This window comes from Perna viridis, chromosome 11 (genome assembly GCF_037379345.1).
Source record: "Perna viridis isolate PV_CMFRI_1.1 ecotype Kerala chromosome 11, ASM3737934v1, whole genome shotgun sequence".
In the NCBI taxonomy this organism is placed as follows: domain Eukaryota; kingdom Metazoa; phylum Mollusca; class Bivalvia; order Mytilida; family Mytilidae; genus Perna; species Perna viridis.
Genome location: NC_142455.1, coordinates 6,039,794 through 6,059,007, shown reverse-complemented (window position 1 = coordinate 6,059,007; position 19,214 = coordinate 6,039,794). Strand labels below are relative to the sequence as shown.

The 19,214-nt window shown below is 32.0% G+C and overlaps 1 protein-coding gene across 2 annotated transcripts; it reads right to left on the bottom strand.

Moving 5' to 3' along the window:
* Positions 1-254: 254 nt before the first annotated feature.
* Positions 255-8,037, bottom strand: LOC148602734 (alkaline phosphatase, tissue-nonspecific isozyme-like). Of its 2 annotated transcripts, none has more exons than XM_088553402.1 (9): positions 7,907-8,037; positions 5,075-5,295; positions 4,111-4,455; positions 3,785-3,889; positions 3,296-3,398; positions 2,625-2,765; positions 2,156-2,350; positions 1,815-1,916; positions 255-1,358 (listed from the first exon to the last, which is right to left on the bottom strand). In XM_088553402.1, exons 1-9 carry the CDS (start codon positions 7,992-7,994, stop codon positions 1,144-1,146), a joined length of 1,515 nt encoding a protein of 504 aa, XP_088409528.1. In that variant the 5' UTR covers positions 7,995-8,037; the 3' UTR covers positions 255-1,143. The 2 variants fall into 2 exon arrangements, with proteins under 2 accessions (XP_088409528.1, XP_088409529.1); XM_088553403.1 differs by lacking the exon at positions 7,907-8,037 and adding an exon at positions 6,597-6,709 and having other exon boundaries at positions 257-1,358.
* Between the last annotated feature and the right edge of the window lie 11,177 nt (positions 8,038-19,214).

Genomic DNA, 19,214 nt, shown 5'->3' with positions numbered 1-19,214 from the left:
TAAATCTGGACTTCTCATTATGTATGACCCCTCAGCTAACGATGCCATTTTTGTTCCTCCAAATAGGAACATTACGGTAATAGTCAGATTGAATCTTCAATTTACGATAAGAGTTATTGGCCTTTAATGTCAATGATAACGGGTTCAGCAGATTCTGCTCTCATACGGCTTAAAACCCATGATAGATAAAACACAATTTTATTGGTAAAGTGGATTAATTACAAGGTCTCATACATCATAATAATATTCCTAAAGAAGCTAAACCGTGACCAATATCTGAGCTGTTCCGAGCGTGTATTATGGAATGTAGTAATAAACAAAAGAATGTTTAATTGTGAATATATAAATTTTGTAAATAATTTTATCTCTAGGATTTATATTCCGTTTTATTTATAAATGCTCATGTCAGATAAGAAATGCAGTAAACACTGTGCTATTCAAATATCTTATATGATTTCTGAAGGAAATTCAAATTTAAAATAGTATAAACCTTAAATCAGTGTAGTACACAAACGAAACCTTAGAAGTGTATAATACACAAACGAAGCGTTTAGCTTGTTCTTCTCCGTTTAACCTTTCGCATTTAACCTTTTTTCCTTGTGTCAATAATTCAAATCTTATTTTATTCATAGTATACATACATACCTCTTAGATTGCTTTACACGTAGGCATTTATTCATATAAAGAATTGGCAGTTTTTAGCAATCGAACAAGTCCAATATTAAATTCTTTTTCTAACGAATTGCCAATATTTATTGCACTTTTCGATATATATCTTATCTCAGAATGCAGATGAAATATTAGTAGCCCAGTAGTTCGCGTTTTTGTTTTGTTGAATGGTTATATTCGAAAGAGTAATCAAGAGAACTAAGATTCTAGCGGAAATCACAAGAATGTAATCCAGGGGGGGGGGGACAAAGACCATACATGGAAAACAGACAAATACAACAAAGAACATATAATAAACAAAATAATACATACAAAGTAACAAAAGTAAATGAACAACTCCGACGCCACTAAAACTGGGAACATGGACCAAGTGCACTGATAGGTTCCACATTTAAACTCTTTAATAAAGAGAGATCGTTCCATTGTATACACCATAACATAATGAAATCAAATTTATTGTTTGCAATTTTTACATCAATATCGTTTACAATACTTTGATCGTCGTTTGCAGTGCCGTTTGTTTGGACCGACACAAAATGCATACGCTGCAGCATGTGCAACATAGCTTTGTTCATTTGTTCCAACAAACAGATGCGCCATTGGTCCGCGGGCATAAATAGGTACATCTTCTGCTGCATGGGATTCAGAAAATAGGTTGACTCCGCTCTGGAATTGATAGTCAAATGCCCCTGTAAAATAACAAGTTAGATTTTGTAATATTAAGATCCTTTGTTGTGCGTACAAAACACAAACTAGGGCCTGAAACATTGTAAAATTTGCAAATCGAAAGAAATAAACCACAACATCATATTATAATCAATTTGAGTAATAGAAACACATGAATACTGGGTACATTTTCTACTTTTCCCAAGTTCAATTGTACATCTGTATTGTATAAAGATGCAATGAACAATAAAGATCTGAATATGGTTCTACTTTACATTTTATGTCAACTTTCGAGTTGGCCTTATCTGCGAGATGTATTAGACATTCGATTTAAGCTGATATAATGTTATTTGTATAATCTACAACATGGAAACTCTCCAGAAAGACATTAAGTTAATTTGTTATCTTATGCACTGAAATGTAAGGCTATAATATACGTACGGCATATATAACTTACACTTATTCATCACAACACTTACTTGTATCAACACCTGTTATATCAGTCCGCTGAACTTGTCCATTTGCGTAGAAAATGGTTGTATACGGAAACCCATCGCCAGCCACGGCATCATTAACAAACCCTGCATTAAAAAGCAATATCACATTAAATTAAACCGAGGAACCATTTATTTTTTTGGCAGGGGAGGTATGTAAATAAATATCAAACGTATGTTAATATTACTTTTTCTAATTGCCTTATCTAAATTACTTGTTAAGTTGTAGATAAGGATATGTAAATACAAACTTTGTCCACACTGGAGACGGTTTAATCAAATTTTATTGGCTAAAAGGCATTCAAGCTTGAATATAAATAACACACCTAGAATATCATTGCCTCGTTTTGGATGTCGGCCACCAATCGTAAAGACATGAGAATGGTCAGCAGTTACAATTACCAATGTATTTTTTTCTGACGTCAGATCACATGCCACTTGAACTGTATCGTCGAACATCACGGTTTCTTCCAAGGCACGTCGACTTTTGGTATCGTGATGACCGTGATCTATTCGGCCACCTAAATATCAACAGTGCCAAACCATCAAACGAAAACAATTTTATTGCTTTAAATGTGTCTTAATTTTTAAATATTAATTAGTACCCAAAATCTTCTTGTTTTTATGTAATTACTTGAAATGAGTGTAGCGTTTAATTAAAAGATATATATAATATTGTCAAAAAGTATGAATGTAAAATCACATTATTGGGTGGTCTTTTCAAATACATTTAAAGAAAATAAATACTAAAGTATGTAAAGATTTTAAACTGATTCTTATATTATTTTTACATACTTTCAACAACAAGGAAATATCCTTTTTTGTTTTTGCTTAGAATCTTGATTGCCTTTTCTGTCATCTCTTTCAATGAGGGTTCCCCATTTGAAGTTATATCTCTCTCATGTTCATACTGCATGTGTGATGATTCAAACAGACCTTATGTGAATATATTAGATTTTGAACTATTTAAATTACAATGCACATTCTTTGACACTGCAGAATGTGTCCTTTTTAAAGACACTCGGACAAAAACAAAAAAAACAAAACAAAAACAAACAAAAAACAAAAAAAAAACAAAAACAAAACAAAACAAAAAAACCCAAAAAAACAAAAAACCAAAACAAAACAAAAAACAAAAAACAAAAAAAAAACTTCATTTATATAAAATTGACGATGAAATGAGTCATGTGTAATATCAAATGTCAGGTATCAGGCGGAATATCATTAACTTATTATTCCTATATATTAAGAGGTCTCGACCATTACAACAAAAGTTTGTATCAAAAACGAATTGCATGGAATCTAATAAGTAAGCATGATTCTATGATTCATGTATGTCTCTTATGTTTAGAATGAATGCAAAAGTTTTAATTGTATCGAGACTCACACGAATGAAATTATCTAGGCATTTTTACCATTCGTATAATGTAATTGTGATCAGTTTTGAAATAGAAATCTATATTTACCCAACAGATACTCAGTTTTATCAGGATCAATAGCATCAAACTCCTTTTTTCTCCAGACATACTTGTGAGAAACACCTCTGTTTTGCTTGTCGTTAATCCATTCCTTAAAAGATTACTAACGTTTATGAGGATTTATTTTTGTTTTTTATTCGTAACGTTTTTTCATGAGATATTATAGTATATTGTCTTCCATCAATTACATTGGACGATAACTCACAAATGCTGAGAATTTTGTCATATATTTTTGAACATTTTTCATCTGAAGGAGGAAACTCACTTTTCTGTCGTTGACATTTTTTTCCCGTTTAGAGTTCAGCCTTGAAAATAAGAAAAACAGAACGACGTATAATTTGCTTTTAGTTGTTAATTTTCTAGTAAAAGTGTTTATGAAGCACGAAAAGTCAACTTAATAACTCACCTAACTGCCCATATAATTGCAAGATTTCTTTTTCCGAAATTAAAGTTTTAAGTTATAATAATACATTATACCTGCACTAGGCTTATGTCATCCCTTTGATCTTCATGAGCAACATTCAGTTCAGGATCAATCTCGCTTTTAGACAAAAAGAACTTTCGACCTCCTCCAAGAGCGACCTAAAACAAAAGCTTTTATTACCCAGTTTGTGATTTGTTAATTATCCAAGTGTTAAATATAGCGTATAAATTCAGATAAATACGCATTTTAGTTACATATTTTGTGATTATCTCCCATTCACATCACTCAGGATGTCATTATCAAATATGAAGAAATACTTAATAAGCCTCTTCTAATACAGAAAAAAATGACATGATCAATCCTGTCAATGAAGTTGTACCTGGATATTTGGATTATCTTTGATTAGTTGATAAGCGATATCAGAGCAACCAGGTTGAGTAGGGTCTAACTTTGTATCACCTTCCCATTCCCGTGAAGCAATATTAGCATATGCAGCTGCCGGTGTAGCATGGGTAAGGCGGGCAGTAGAAATTATTCCAACTGATTTTCCGCATTCCAAAGCCCAATCCATAATTGTTTCAATTTCTGCTCCCTTACCAGATGTGCAGTTATCAAATATTGCATTATTGTCTAAGCCAAGTAATCCTGCTTTGGTTTTAACACCTGCTATTAGAGCTGTCATGGTTGCGGCAGAATCAGGATTCTGTTGATCAGTGTTGTAAGTCTTTAAGTAAAAAGAAAAAAGAAAAAGCTATACATGTACTACTTCAAGGTGAAAGTATTTTACGAAAACACATTTTACAACGTAAAACGCAGCATGATTATGATACATGTATTTGAAAGTAATGTTAAATGATTTTTACCACTTGCATTTATAGAGAATAAATATATATGCTCTTCCAAAAAGAGAGAATAAATATAAATTAACAAATTATGGATATTTTAAACCAATGAGCCACTCTATGGCCTCCGAATATATTCCAACACGTCATACTCAACATATTCTAACACATAGCAGTATGCTACATGAGTAAGTATCCTAGATGTGCCACTTGAACATTTTGAGAGACTGTTCATGGAAATATCAGGCAGTGGGAGGCATCTGACAAATTTTCACCTATTTCATATCACCAATGCATCCTTTCTCAAAGCTGAATGTTGATTTCTAATTTATTGCATCGATTAAAGAGAAATAAATTACATAGAAAGCATTGAAATTCTTTTAAAAATTTACATAATTATGATGTATAACATTACAAAGGGGGAAAATATTCAGTGTAATCAAATTTACCCTGTGCCATCTACACAGGGTGATGTATTATATGGATAGAATCTAAACGTACCTTTAACAGACCAGTATAAGGAAATTTTTCGAAATTAAGTTGCGTTTCTTCTCCAGATTTACCATCTTGTTGCCCTTTATAAATTCTTGCTGCAGTTACAGTTGAGATTCCCATGCCATCTCCCACCATCATGATAAGGTTTTTAGCTTCATTTTTGTTCAGTCGGTTACGAAGGGTCTCTGCAAGCTTTGTCTGTCCTTGCTTGTACCAAAAATATTTGTCTAAAAGTAATGCATATTACAATAAAATAATTCATATAATCAGTGTGATTAATTTCTTTACTAATATATCCTAAGAATTTTCAAAAAGAAATTGGTTTGCATGATACAATTGTCAAAGACAAAAGTGAATTAAAGAGGGGAAACGTTCAATATTTGGTATTTTGACCGGAAAATTATGATTGAATTCTGATAACTTAAAGAAATTGGCATGTTTTACTAAGACAGAAAAAAAGCATTCATTAAATTTTGTGTACGATATCCTAAAGAACAATCATGCCAAGTTTGGTTCCAATCGGCCCAGCAGTTTCAGAGGATAAACTTCTTGAAAATTATAACATCAAAAACTGCATAAAAATAAGAAAAAAGGGCAATGACTCCTAAATATGTCAACTGATATTCATAAAAAAAATTACTGTCAGTATTTGGCTAAACCTTTAACGTTTTGGAAATTTAAAAAAAAACATATGGGACAATATCAATCGGTCCAGTAGTTGCAGAGAAGTCATTTTTTGAAAATGACAGCATGAAAAAACAAAAATCGTCACAAAAGGGCAATAACTCAAACATCGGTTAACAAATTTTCACAAAAAATTGACCACAAATTGATTTATTCATGCCTTACACTACTGCTACATCAGAATTAGGCTAAACATCGCGATTTTGGAGATATTTGCTGTCTGAACTCTATGTCCGTTCTATTTTAAGCTACGGGCGGCCATGTTTTTAAACCTAGATCTCATGCAGAATACCCTAAGAAACATCCGTGCAAAGATTTATATTATTCCACTCAATAGTTTTAGAGGAAATATTAAAAAAAAACAAGGACGACGACAGACGACGACGAACCCAAAGTGATGGCAAAGAAAGCTCACATTACCCTTCAGGTCTAACAACCTCTTGTATGCAAATAGCATTAAATGTAAAATATACTAAAATAGTGTTTACTACGTATTTATCGCATCTTTAGTTTATAACGTTCGAAAACGCCCGAAATTTAAGTCGAGTTAAAAAAAAATACATCTAGAATATTGCCTTGTAATTAAAATAAATCACGACATGATATGTTATAATATTATTCAAAACAAAATTATTTTGTGACAGATATGATAACTAATATTATGAACATGTTCAACACACCTAAAAAAGCATTTTTTCCCTTGGCTAAGTGCTTTGTGGCCATTCCCCGTAATGTTATACATGAACCATGGGTTACTGTCCATGTACATGTACGACATATGCCGTACATCTCGTTTAAAAGCTGTTAACTACCGGTTCATGCTAAGCAAATTTCTTAATCTTACCTTCAACATTCGCCGATGTAAAAAGTATTGATAAAAGAAATATAGTAAAAGAGACTATTACAGGTGTACAGTTCATGATTTTGCAACTGGAAGTAAAGACAAGAAATAGCGAGTGAAAGATGTCTTTAAGTACTAAAGTGAACACCTTGGAAACCTTTTTTCTTTGAACAGCCTATTTATAAAATAAAAATATTATCGTCAAAAACGTATTAACGTTAATGCATGCTATTAAATATTTTGTTCCGTTTAACATAAGGTTAAGAAATGTAGAGGCATGAAAAATGTGACAAGATATTAAAAGTACGTAACTAACATGTAATAAATATTATTTTAAGTGTAGCACTCCAGCTAAGAATCATGCAAAATGTGATTCATGGGTAAAAACAATAGAATCTATTGGATTTTCATTGTTGATTATCTCCTAAGATCAAGCAGATTTGAATGATTTATTACACATTTCATAGTATAGACCCATAAAACAACTTAATTACAAAAAAAAAAAAAAAAAAAAAATGTGTAGCCTTTTTTTTGATGTATCACATTTTTCAGGTTTTGCATGATTCTTACATAGGTGAATACTCAATTTCAAATTTAATTCAACAGGAACATAATGTTTGTAAAATAAGTAAACGTATCATAATTGGTGCAGTCGTTGTCATGCTAAGGTAACGCCTAACGGACGAACTAATGACAAAGTGACCCCCAAAGCAGCCCAATTGTTGAGTAAGGGCACAAATCATACTTTACGTCATAACTCAACATGGCCCATAAAACGTAAACAGCCTGAGAGTGATATCGCATCGATAGTAATACATGATAACAATGCTTAAGTACTGCGATCGTTCTTTTTGAGCAACAAGCATGCATTAACAGTATACTTATTGATGATATACGGCCACTGACATTGTATAACACTTTGGCTCCCTGCCTGATTTAGAAAAAGTTAAGATTGCAGTATAGAAACGATAACTATACATTAACTTAAAATAATAAGGATGTATGACTTCAGCACAAATAATAATGAAAAAAGCTTCGCGTTAACCCTGATTCACGACTCATTCAAAACCTGTTTTCTTTTAAGTCAATACACTGTTTTTGTCTTTTTACGTTTCAGCATTCCTGTTCAACTAAAAAAAATTCAATCTATCGTACATATCGCCGGAAAGAAGTTACTTTTTTAATGTTCTGTTGACGTACATCAACTTAAAATTGTATGATCATGATACCAGAACAAGTGAACTGTTAAAAAGATATATATTTTGCCATCTTAATATTGTTTCAAATATCGATCAGGACACTGCAGTACATACCCTCTCTGGACACACAGGATAATCCAACACAGATAAGGGCAAGAACATTTACTAAACAAAACGCATTTACTTTTTGCTTGTAAGTCATCTATGGGCGATAGAAAATGTGTAAACGTTTCTTCTGACAAAAGTATGTGGGATTTGTAGAGTGCTTTAATTCTCTGCGGTCTTTAATATGCTTGACATTGATGTATTGCCTTATATATTAACATCCAATACTCCTACATTAAAGGAGACAGAGGAGAACAAACTAGAAGTGTAGAATTGGGTAACGTTTTGTCGCTAATTGCAATATTAAAAACAAAATATGCAAATTAATTTACAATCTCTGTTCTACATGATCGAAAAGTAAACTGCCAATAAATTCGACATTCAAGAAGCTGCATATACATGCATAACATCTCAATTTAAAGACGTTTACTTACATAAAGTAGGTGATCAATCAACCTGCTTGTGGTTAAGATGCTTAGTTCTACAAACACATTATACAAGGAACATAGATATATTTTTTGTGAACTATAATATACAGATAAATTATCATAAATTTTATATAAATATAGCATAAGCGTTACGTCGTGACAAAGGGTTTTAAACCAATTTATTGTTAAAGGCAAATGGATATAAACTCTCATTATAAATGCATGCAGTATTTTCAACTAAAGAGAATGTCGACGAAATGTTCTGTGACTTATACATGATTGCTTATATTTCGTCTTTTGTACATTATTCATAAGTGATTGATTCATTCGAATTTTTGAAACTATCATTATTTGACAGTGTTCAATTCAAATTACAAGTTGAAGTTAAATTTTCTATTGTCGCCCATTTTAACTTTCCAATTCATTGACATTTTCCCAACTCTTGTTTGGGTCTGGTAAATTTTGTCTTTTATTAATTAAGAAGCACTCCAACTAAGGATCATTCAAAATTGGAATCATGGGTAAAACAAGCCTACATATTTTTATTTTTGGTATTTTGTTTGAATTGCTATAGTGAACAGAAATTAACATTCAGATTTTCATATAACCCGTGTTCTTAGGAGATAAAAATTATATAGAATGCACTGTAGATTTCAAAATTAGAGAAAATATCTCTGTAAATGACACTAAAGAACAATATAATCTATTGGATTTTCAATTGTGATTATCTCCTTAGAGCAGGAAGATTTGAATGAATAATTACACATTTCATAGTATAGACCCATAAAACAACCTAATTACAGAAATAAAAATATGTAGCCTTTTTGGGGTGTATCATATTTTTCAGATTTGGCATGATTCTTACAAAGACTGCTACTTAATTTTCTTTCATACATTTTTGTACTGGTTTCTATTGAATAGAAAGATGTTGCTGTTTATCTTTTGTTGTGTACGCATTATTAATTCTCGTGTACAAAACAAAGTGTATTGATTGGAGTCTTTTGAATATCAAAAGATAATTAGAGGGCGTTTTCCGATGCAGTCGGTTTATAGTTCGCTTTTTCCCCTTCGACCTTAAAGACGCTCTTCCAACGCAAGTCGCCTGATTGTAATTCTGTTTCTCGATTGGCCAAATATTGATAATTTAGTGGCATTCGAAACAATTGTATCGAAAAATGAAATCGCGTGCCATGTGTTACTGTGGAAAATTATAAGTAAAAAGAACACATTTTGCTGCCTCGGCTACAATATCTTTTCTTTCAAAGAAAGAACTTTTTTTTAAACTGGGTTAAAATACAATCGATCATTTTCCATGAAGTATTCATGCGATTCAAAGGATAAAAGAAGAAAACAATACAAGTGGAAACATCCAGTCAATAACGTAAAAGTTCCACTTTCCTATCGACAAAGCCATATAAGATCTACCGGGAAAGGCAAGATATGCAAATCTGTATTTGAAATGTTAATACACACGATAAATAGTTACAACGTATCAACCGTTGAACACAATCAGATAAAATGACAAGTAAGTGTGAAAACGTGCCATAGTCAATTCAAATTTGTTTGTAGATAAATTGGCTCTGTCAATTGTTTACGGTTTTGTTATACAATATATTACTAAAGGGTGCTAATGCACGAGCTTAAGACATGAAACATGCACATTGTCACATGACTATTATTATGAACATTCTTTCATAGATATTATTCTAAATTTGTCATTCTAATAGACCACTTGAGAAAATGAAAGGCACCGCAGAGGTTGCATACAAAAGCTGGCGGACACAATTAGTAATTCTGAGCCCATGCTTATTAATCAATTTTCTTAAGTGATATCTATGTTCACAAAATTAGCCAAAAAAAAAAAAGAATAACAACCTAAGGGTAATTAAACGTATTTCCTGGATCATTGTCTTTACCTCGGGGTGACTTCCGGTAAATTATGTTTCGTCCTGATAAATCTTATACAAATATAAATTTTGAAAGGTAAGCACTTTTTATTAATGTTCATTTAAATTTAGTAGTTGTAAGGACCATGGAAACATAAAATTAAGTTATTCATTCAAAAGTTGTCACATTGTATTGTTTTTTGTTAGCTAGCATTAGATATTCGATAACAATGATTTTTTAATGCTTTTGAAAGAGTTAATGAATACGTAACTGTGAACTTTTTCATAACCAGCTTCCGGTCATTTATATTTGAAGCAGCTACTGGGATCATTCTATTTTTCATTGGTAAGGGGAGTTCTAAAATGAGGAAAGATATTTTTTTTTTGTTTTGTATTATGTAGTCAAAGTTGAAAAAATACATGATTTAGAATAGTACATTAAAATTATTACATTTATAAACCACATTTTAGATGTATTCTATATCATAATAAAAATGAGATCTCAATTAATATTTATATCCTCCATCATAAAACTGGAAGAATCCTTCTCTTTTAATGGAAAGTGTATGATTCATGTTACAGTAAAGGAACAAGTGTTCTATAAAATGCATACAGTTTAAATTTGTCTTTGGAATTGTAGGTTTTAAATAGTGCTATGAATTTTATATGTGAAGTAGTGAATTTAGTGCTTTATGATGTGAATGATTTCCATTGGCTATACCAACTGCTATGGTTTTCTTAGTTTGAGATTAAGTGCCATGATTGTTATTATTTTCGTTTGTATTATAGTTTTGGGTAAGGAGCTCTGCTATTGCTAACTTAAAACTTATGATGATTTTTAATGAAATTTGAAATAAGTGCTTTTTTCATTGGAACTTTATGTGAAGTTCATTTTGTAACGTAATATGTGGTTTTGGATTAAATACAATGGTTTTAATCGAAACTATAGATTTAGATTGAGTGCTTTTATTTGAATTACAGTTTGATATTAAGTGCAACTATACAACTGAATTTATGTGGAGATTTACAAGTTTTTTTATTGGATATGTAGATCTGGATTCAGTGCTTTGATTTTCAGCTCGGAATTGAAGGTTTCATGCGTTAGATTTTCAATAGAATAATACATTTAGATTAAGTGCATTAAATCTTATTAAAATTATATTCACATAAATTCTTTTGAAAACAGCGTAATGAAACCATAGTGAGAGAATTGACAAGAATTGGAACTAGTAAAGAAAATACATGTACCTGTACTGCGATTCTACACGTATGTATTTTGAATAGAAAGCCAGTACTCAATGAATTCAGATTTGAGATAGGATTATTTAAATCAACTGCAGCATGAACTTCAAGTCATGTTTCATTTCATGGATAAGATACTAAAATAAGTTTATTGATTTTAATTAATTTGCAATTTCAGATTTTAAATCCTCTGATAGAACCGTAAGTTTAAATATTTATTCTTGAAAAATATTTCAAAAATTGTCCAAACCATTAGTTTTCCACTTAGAAGCTTAAAATATTATATATGATGAGATTCATAGCCTATTGACTGCTTTACACCTGTCAAAGTAATGTTGCAAAAGTGAGTGTCCACTTATATATTAACCCTTACAACAGCAACTGGTCATTTTTTATGTCTCATTGTTTTGTCAATCATTTTTTTTGTTCAGCAGATTGATAACAAAAGTGTGAGTTTCACGGTTGTAGAAAAAATCACTATGATAGAGAAGACGGTGCATGTAATATTTTATACAAAACCATCTAGTAAAATAACTTTTGGTACTTAAAAAGGCTATTAGCAGTTTAATAATTAATTCCTTATATTTTCCCAGCACTAGCAACAAATGTAATTTTTGGTAAATTTTAATATCCTGAAACGTTTTATTAATATATTAATATTGATATATGTTGTACTCGGACTCTTTAATTAATATTCCTTTATTTTAGGTTGGCCTTTTGTGTACCTTTCTTACATAAATACTTCTAGACACTGTGATTGGACAAATTGTGCTGATACCCAAAATGTTTTATTAATTCCAGGCTCTTAGACCCCAAACTTCATCTGCATAAAATACCAAAGAATTGACACGGTTATGATATGACTTTGATCACAATTTTAGTTAGGGAAATGAAGATATGACTAGAAAAAAGTCAGTTTACAGCTCAGTCATTGTTTTAAAATGGTGATTTTTTAAGAAAAGTTTTACTATCGTCGCCTATGGGAAATAAATAGTACCGTTCTACCTATAATGAGATTAGACTTACCCTCATTTCTAGCATCCGTAACCGCAGTCGTAATTATGACAAGAACAAAACACGCCAACCTTATATTATGCATTTTCGAAATGTCATTTGATATAAACAAATCATTTATCTTCACTTTCATTTATATAATAATACATTTGGTATCGTTTGAATGCGACATATGCATATAATAGATTCAAAAAAAAAAAAAAATAAATAAATAAAGAATAAAAAAATCGTCTTTGACACAGCTTAACTATGTGAACAACATTTGACATATATTATTATCATTATTATGCAAATGCAAAACCTGTTGTTTTTCTAGATATTGTGTAAATGAATTCATCAATGTGTTGTTTTAGCTTAACTGCATTAATTCTTTGGTAAAAGGTAAGATGAGCACATATCAATTAATTTTGATTAGCGTACGAGTTTAACGAGTTTAACGAGATTGGCGAGAATCCTGGCCGGTTAACAATAAACGGTGAAATTCGTGTTTTTCACTTGAATGTGAAAAGTGTAATATACAAGCTAGGTTATAAACAAACAATTTCAAGTGATGCCCAGATAATCTGTTTTACTGAAAGCCATCTCGATGAAAAAGTAAGCAACAATGTTTGAAACTCCCTGGGTTCCATTAATAAATTTATGGAAATGATAGAATTTGTTTTGAGGAGGTATTGCAGTTTTCCCTGCATGCTGTGCCTAAGTCTGATCTAAAATTTCCGAACAGTAAAATGATTTGGTTTGAAGTAATATTTTCTAATTTCAAGATATTAATTTACGAAATTTATCGATCATCTGGCTCCTTACAGCAATAAGGGGACAGCGTCGAAGCATCGGTTGAACGGACATTTGATGAAAACTCGCGAATCGTAATTTAAAGGGATCTGAACAAAGACCTTTTACTGCGTCGTCAAATTCTAGACTGATTAGAGTCGTTAACAATTTTATTCTCACAAAGTCTTACTTGACCCAGTTTGGTTTCCGATGTAATTAATAGTGATCATTCGATAAATGATCATAATGCTGCATGTATGTCTATTACATAGACAATAATAGTGTCTTGACTTCACGTAAAAGGAATAAAAGCATATGAGGCAGAGCCTCGCAGTTTCCCCGTTTAGTGTCGAATACTTTTATCCCTTTTATGTGAATGCAAGACATTATTATTGTATTTATACTGCAAAAAAAAAATATTTTCTTGGACGGAGAATGTTACTTCCAATACGAATGCTATCATGTGTTCCCTGTGTGACGCCCCCTTTTCATATGGGTGAAATAATACGGATGACGTAGCCAGGTGTAAATTTGTTAATCTATTTGCAACCGGTTGGAGTGCGACAGACTGTGCTACTTATTTACCAAATAACTGACTCATTTTGCAACAAAGATATGTGGTTAACAAATGCTAACAAGTAATAACATACATACTCAGTTAAAATCCCGAATTAAAAACATTATACATCGTTGTTTCTCGAAAAAGATGGTCCACCTAGATACATATATATAGTTCTTGGGAGAGATTCCTCATACTTTATAAGAAATAATTCCAAATCATCTTCCAAATACACAGAAGAAGATGTTTACAAAATGCTGGAATTTTTAATCGACAACATATTTGTCCAGTGTGGTGGACGCGTTTTGCAACAAACGGTCGGTATTCCCATGGGAACAAATTGTGCTCCTCTACTTGCTGACCTATTCCTTCACTCGTATGAGGCTGATTTCGTAGCTTATCTGATCCGAAAGAAAGAATATCGTTTAGCTAGATTCTTTAATCTCAGTTTCCGCTATATAGATGACGTATTATCTTAAAGAATCATAATTTTGGGGATTTGATACATAGCATCTACCCCAAAGAACTTGAGATGAAGGATACTACAGACACTGTGAAGACATCCTTATATCCTGACCTACACTTAGAAATCGATGGCAAAGGAAAACTATTGACCACACTTTACGACAAACGTGATGACTTTTCATTCAAGATTGTCAACTTTCCTTTCATCTGTGGCAACATCCCTTCAACACCTGCGTGTGGAGTGTTCATATTACAACTCATACGTTATACCTGAGCTTGCTGAGACTTCGCAGATTTTTTGTATCGCGCTAGAACTCTAACAAATAGGCTTCTGGAGCAAGGTTATGTTGCCACAAGGTTGAAGTCATCACTTCAAAAGTTTTATGGCCGTCATCATGAACTCGCAGATCGATAGGTTGTACCCATCTGCACCATGAAAACTGATTTGTTCAACGTGTAGTAGTTTTCCTTACCTCTTTCCCCTACCCTGGACTTGACTTTTTATGAGCAACTCGGCGGGTGTTTCTAGAAAAGTAGAGGACGCTTACCCTACCGGTGCACCTGGTCCATGCTCCCAGTGTTAGTGGAGTCCGAGTTGCTCATTTGCTTTTGTTACTTTATATGTATCATTTAAGTTACTTTATTTTCTTTGTTTTGTATGTCTGTTTTCCATGTCTGTTCTTTGTCCCAGGATTCCATTATTTTGATTACACCTATAACCTTGGTTCCCTTGATTATTCTTTGATTTAGACTCAGTTCCATTGTGTCCTCGCTTCAACGCTTGGCTGGTTTTATAAAATGTGTCACATTGTGTATTAAATCACAGTCGATGGCCGATGGCGTCGGACATGTAATCATTCAAGCAATAGGCGTCGCTTAAAGTGGTAATAGAAAACAAGCGCATTTTGACATTTATTAATTTATTAATTACCTATTAATCTAAGACTCCCTTTCGCAACATAACCCATTTTGTCATGACGCAAAGTGATCGATTGTTATGCGCAATCATAATTAGTAAGCATGTACATAATGAAATTCTTACATATATATTTCTAAACCAAAATATTGTTTTCAAATGTATGATCGAGTTATTTTTACTTGACAATAATTACTTTATTATGTAAATGCGCATTGTTCAAACGAAATTTTGTAAAAAAAAGAAATGCTCGTGATTATAAATGGAAATAAAACCAAACTTCAAATAAATATCTTTATTATCGAAGCCTTTATTCCGAGGGTTGTGACTTATTATAATAAGTATGCAATTAATTGACACATTAGAATAGTAGTAGTACACGCATTTTAAAAAAAAATATACCATGTTTTGCCAGAATCATAGGGACGTCCCCTTTTATGAATCTTTTTTTTTTTAATTCTTTTGTTATGTAGTTAGATATCATTCCATGTACGAATCATGCAAGATAAGTGATTCATGCATAGAAATGGTAAAATCGCTTAATTATTTTGGTTCTTCTTCATATTCCTCAGTGATAAAAGCTTTAATTAACCCAAGCTTGGAAACAGCGTCTGACGTTCGAAACTCCCTCTAGACGCTGCACTCGGCCTTCTAAGAAAATACAAAGTCGGGAAAATGTTAATGATTTTTCGCAATGTTATCCGATTTTCAAACGACGTATGATTTGAGTAATTTTCGAAATTTCGAAAAGCCTGGCAGCAGCGGTTATTAAGTGAAGAAACGAACGATTGCCGCTGTAGGCCTGTATGCAATTTACTCTTGTCATAGGAAATATAATTTACCTAGTTATAAAGGAAAAATCCCGCCAAAATTGCCCCTATTTAATGAACGATTTGTTTTCAGACCAATATAAACAGATAGCACTGATAAAACACATGGAACGTCGCCCTTTGCACCTTTCTTAGCTGGACTGCTACTTATTTCTTTCATTTGTCTACATTTAACCGTTAGTATTGAAGTGTATGCTGTTTTCCTTTATTGAAGGCTAAACGCTGCGAGACTGATTTTCCCTTTTTTATGGTGTTTTTCTTTCACACGCACACACGCACACACACACAAAACCAAGCAAACTGATAAACAATGTTAAACATCGACCTAGCATTGTTGATAATTTCAAATATGTCTTTCGCATTTCACTCAGCTTTTTGAACAGTATGCCAAACCGTTTTGTGACGGAAGGTTTATACTGTTAGTAAAGACAAATAAATGAAGAAATAAAGTTACTGCATCAGTCCTGTACTTCAATTTGCCAAACACCTATTTTGTCATGATAAGTTGAGAAATGTCAAAATGTGTTTGTTCTCTAATATGACATTTGCATATTAAGGTCTTATGAATAAACAGTCAATATGTTTGACTTACGCATATAGGGAGATTGCAGTATAAATTCCCATTTAAATTGAAGTATTCATATTCGAGAGAAGTCTGGCTCTATAAACAAGACTTCCAAGGATTGATTTAACGATGATAGTGAGAATAAAGAATGGGATGCATTCTTTCTTAGACAAAAACGTAAATGAGATGACCGAAAGTTTCACTAACAGGTACATTGAATTAATAAATTTTAAACAAAACATTCCTCACAAAACAGTTATGATACGACAAAAAGATAACTGCATAACTCTCAGATACATAAAGAAATGCGGAAACGTGATCGATTACACAAACGATTAAGAAACAAGAAATAACAATGTAACTGAAAATTTTACTAAAGATATAAAATACCAACAAAAAACTAATAATATGGTTAATCGGGCTATGGAAGAGTAATCAAGGAAACAAAGGTTATAGCGGTAATCAAACGAATGTATTCCAAGGACAAAGACCGGAAATGGAAAACAGACATACTCAACAAATAATATAAAGTCACTAAAATCATACACACAAAGTAACAAAAAGTAATTCTTTATCAATACAAATGAATTGCTGTATACTAAAAATCAAAATAAAAAATTGTATTGGAAATCAGTCAAGACGCTGCTAGGCAAAGGAAACTTATCGTCAAATATCCCACCTTTACTTAACCTTGAAACAAACCAAATTGAATGTGACGAAAGTGAAAAAAGCGAATATACTGAACAATTTCTTCTGTTCTATAACTGATATTGCAAATTCTGATTCTGATCTCCCGAATATTGACAAACGAACAGATCAAAAACTTGATTTTAATCTTCTAACTTATGAAGAAGTTAAAAATATCCCGGAAACATTACAAATTGGCAAGGCAGTGGTATGTGATTATAGTAGTCGTCATATGCTTAAACATACAGCGAATACAGTATGTAAACCCTTAAGTACCATTTAAATAGATCACTCCAAAGTTCTGTTTATCCAACCACCTCGAAGTCGGCCAATGTCATTGCGTTTTATATAAAGGGGATAATTCAAATCCCTCTTATTAAAGACCCATCTCACTTCTTAGTTGTGATGGGAAAATGTTCGAAAGAGTTACTTTTTTTAACATATCCATAATCATCTACATGGCAACCGATTGATTTATAAATACAAGTTTGGGTTATGTCTTGGTCGTCATTCTACCGTTTATAAGCTTTAGAAATATTTTATAAAATATGCTTGGCTTTAAAAAAACCAAGAAATGGTGTGCACGGTCGTTTGTGACATTTCCAAGTCATTTGATAAAGTTTAGCATCGAGATGTACTTAAAAAACTTCAAACTTATGGTATTTCAGAAAAAATGTATAAATGGTTAGAAAATTATATCACAAATTGAAGACAAAGTGCAATGATAAACATGTCGTTTCTGATGAAGGTATTATCAAATGTGGAGTACCACAAGGGTCCGTGTTGGGTCTTTTATTATTCTTAATATACATAAACGATTTAGTTGACTATACCGAAAGTCTGTCAAGGCATTTTGCTGATGATACTTCTCTTTTTGTTCTTTATCTGATTCCAAAACCTTAGAAAACAAAATAAACAGAGATCTTACCCAAAGTTTTAGACGTTGGAAAGGAACAATCTTGAAAAGATTTATTTTTCCTATATAAGACCAGTTTTAGAATATGGGTGTAATATTTGGGATGGTTGCGGCCATATAAATCAAATTGGAACAAGCTCAAATGGAGGCCGCGAGGAAAGTCGCTGGATTGGTTAAATTTTGTAGTATTGAATCATTACATTTTGAAACTGGCTGGGGATCTGTAAAAGAGAGACGTAAAAATAGAAAGCTTCTTAACAAAATTCGTAGAGGAGTCTCCTGCCTACTTATTAGATTGTCTTCAATATTTCGTTGAGTTGAAAATTAAAATTCGAGAAATCAAAATGAATATTGGGTACCGAAGTCAAGGTTACAATTTTATTCACACTCCTTTTTTCTTCTACCATTATCTTGTGGAGTTGATTGGATAAAAACGTTTGTCACTCCTCTTCAATTCTTATTTTCAAAAGGAAAATCAATTCCACCTTACCAAAACCACCAAAATATATTATGATATTAGAAATAAACGTTACTTATATATACAAATGTGCCACACATGGGAATCATATTGTTTGCATCATATGATTATCATATCGAGCACCATATGATAATTATATGTTTCATATAACATATAATAATCGCATGGTTATCATATGATAATCACATATGATTATCATATGTTTTCAAGCCCATATTATCATATGAGAATCATATGATAATCATATGACTATCACATAATAAATATCATGATTTTCATATGATAACCATATGATTATCATATGAATCGAGCACAAAATGATTATAATATGTGGCACATTTGGCTGTGTACGCGTTTAAGACTCAGGTGTAGTAATCTTAATACAGATCTCATCGAGTTAATTTGAGCACTGATCCAAAATGCTCAAGCAAATTCGCAAAAGACGATTCTATTCACTATTTATTTTGGAAATACCCAATCAATATTGATTAGACTTAATTTGAAAGATAGATTGTCTTTCTTTTTGAGATGAAAATAGAAACTTTTATTTGGTGATGATA

What these genes read in the sequence shown, in the direction of transcription:
- LOC148602734 (XM_088553402.1), bottom strand. Translation starts at nt 7,994, where the DNA reads ATGACTTACAAGCAAAAAGTAAATGCGTTTTGTTTAGTAAATGTTCTT. An exon ending in ACGAGGCAATGATATTCTAG is followed by an intron (nt 1,917 to 2,155) that starts GTGTGTTATTTA and finishes TTTTTAATGCAG; the next exon opens with GGTTTGTTAATGATGCCGTG. An exon ending in TATAACAGGTGTTGATACAA is followed by an intron (nt 1,359 to 1,814) that starts GTAAGTGTTGTG and finishes GTTATTTTACAG; the next exon opens with GGGCATTTGACTATCAATTC.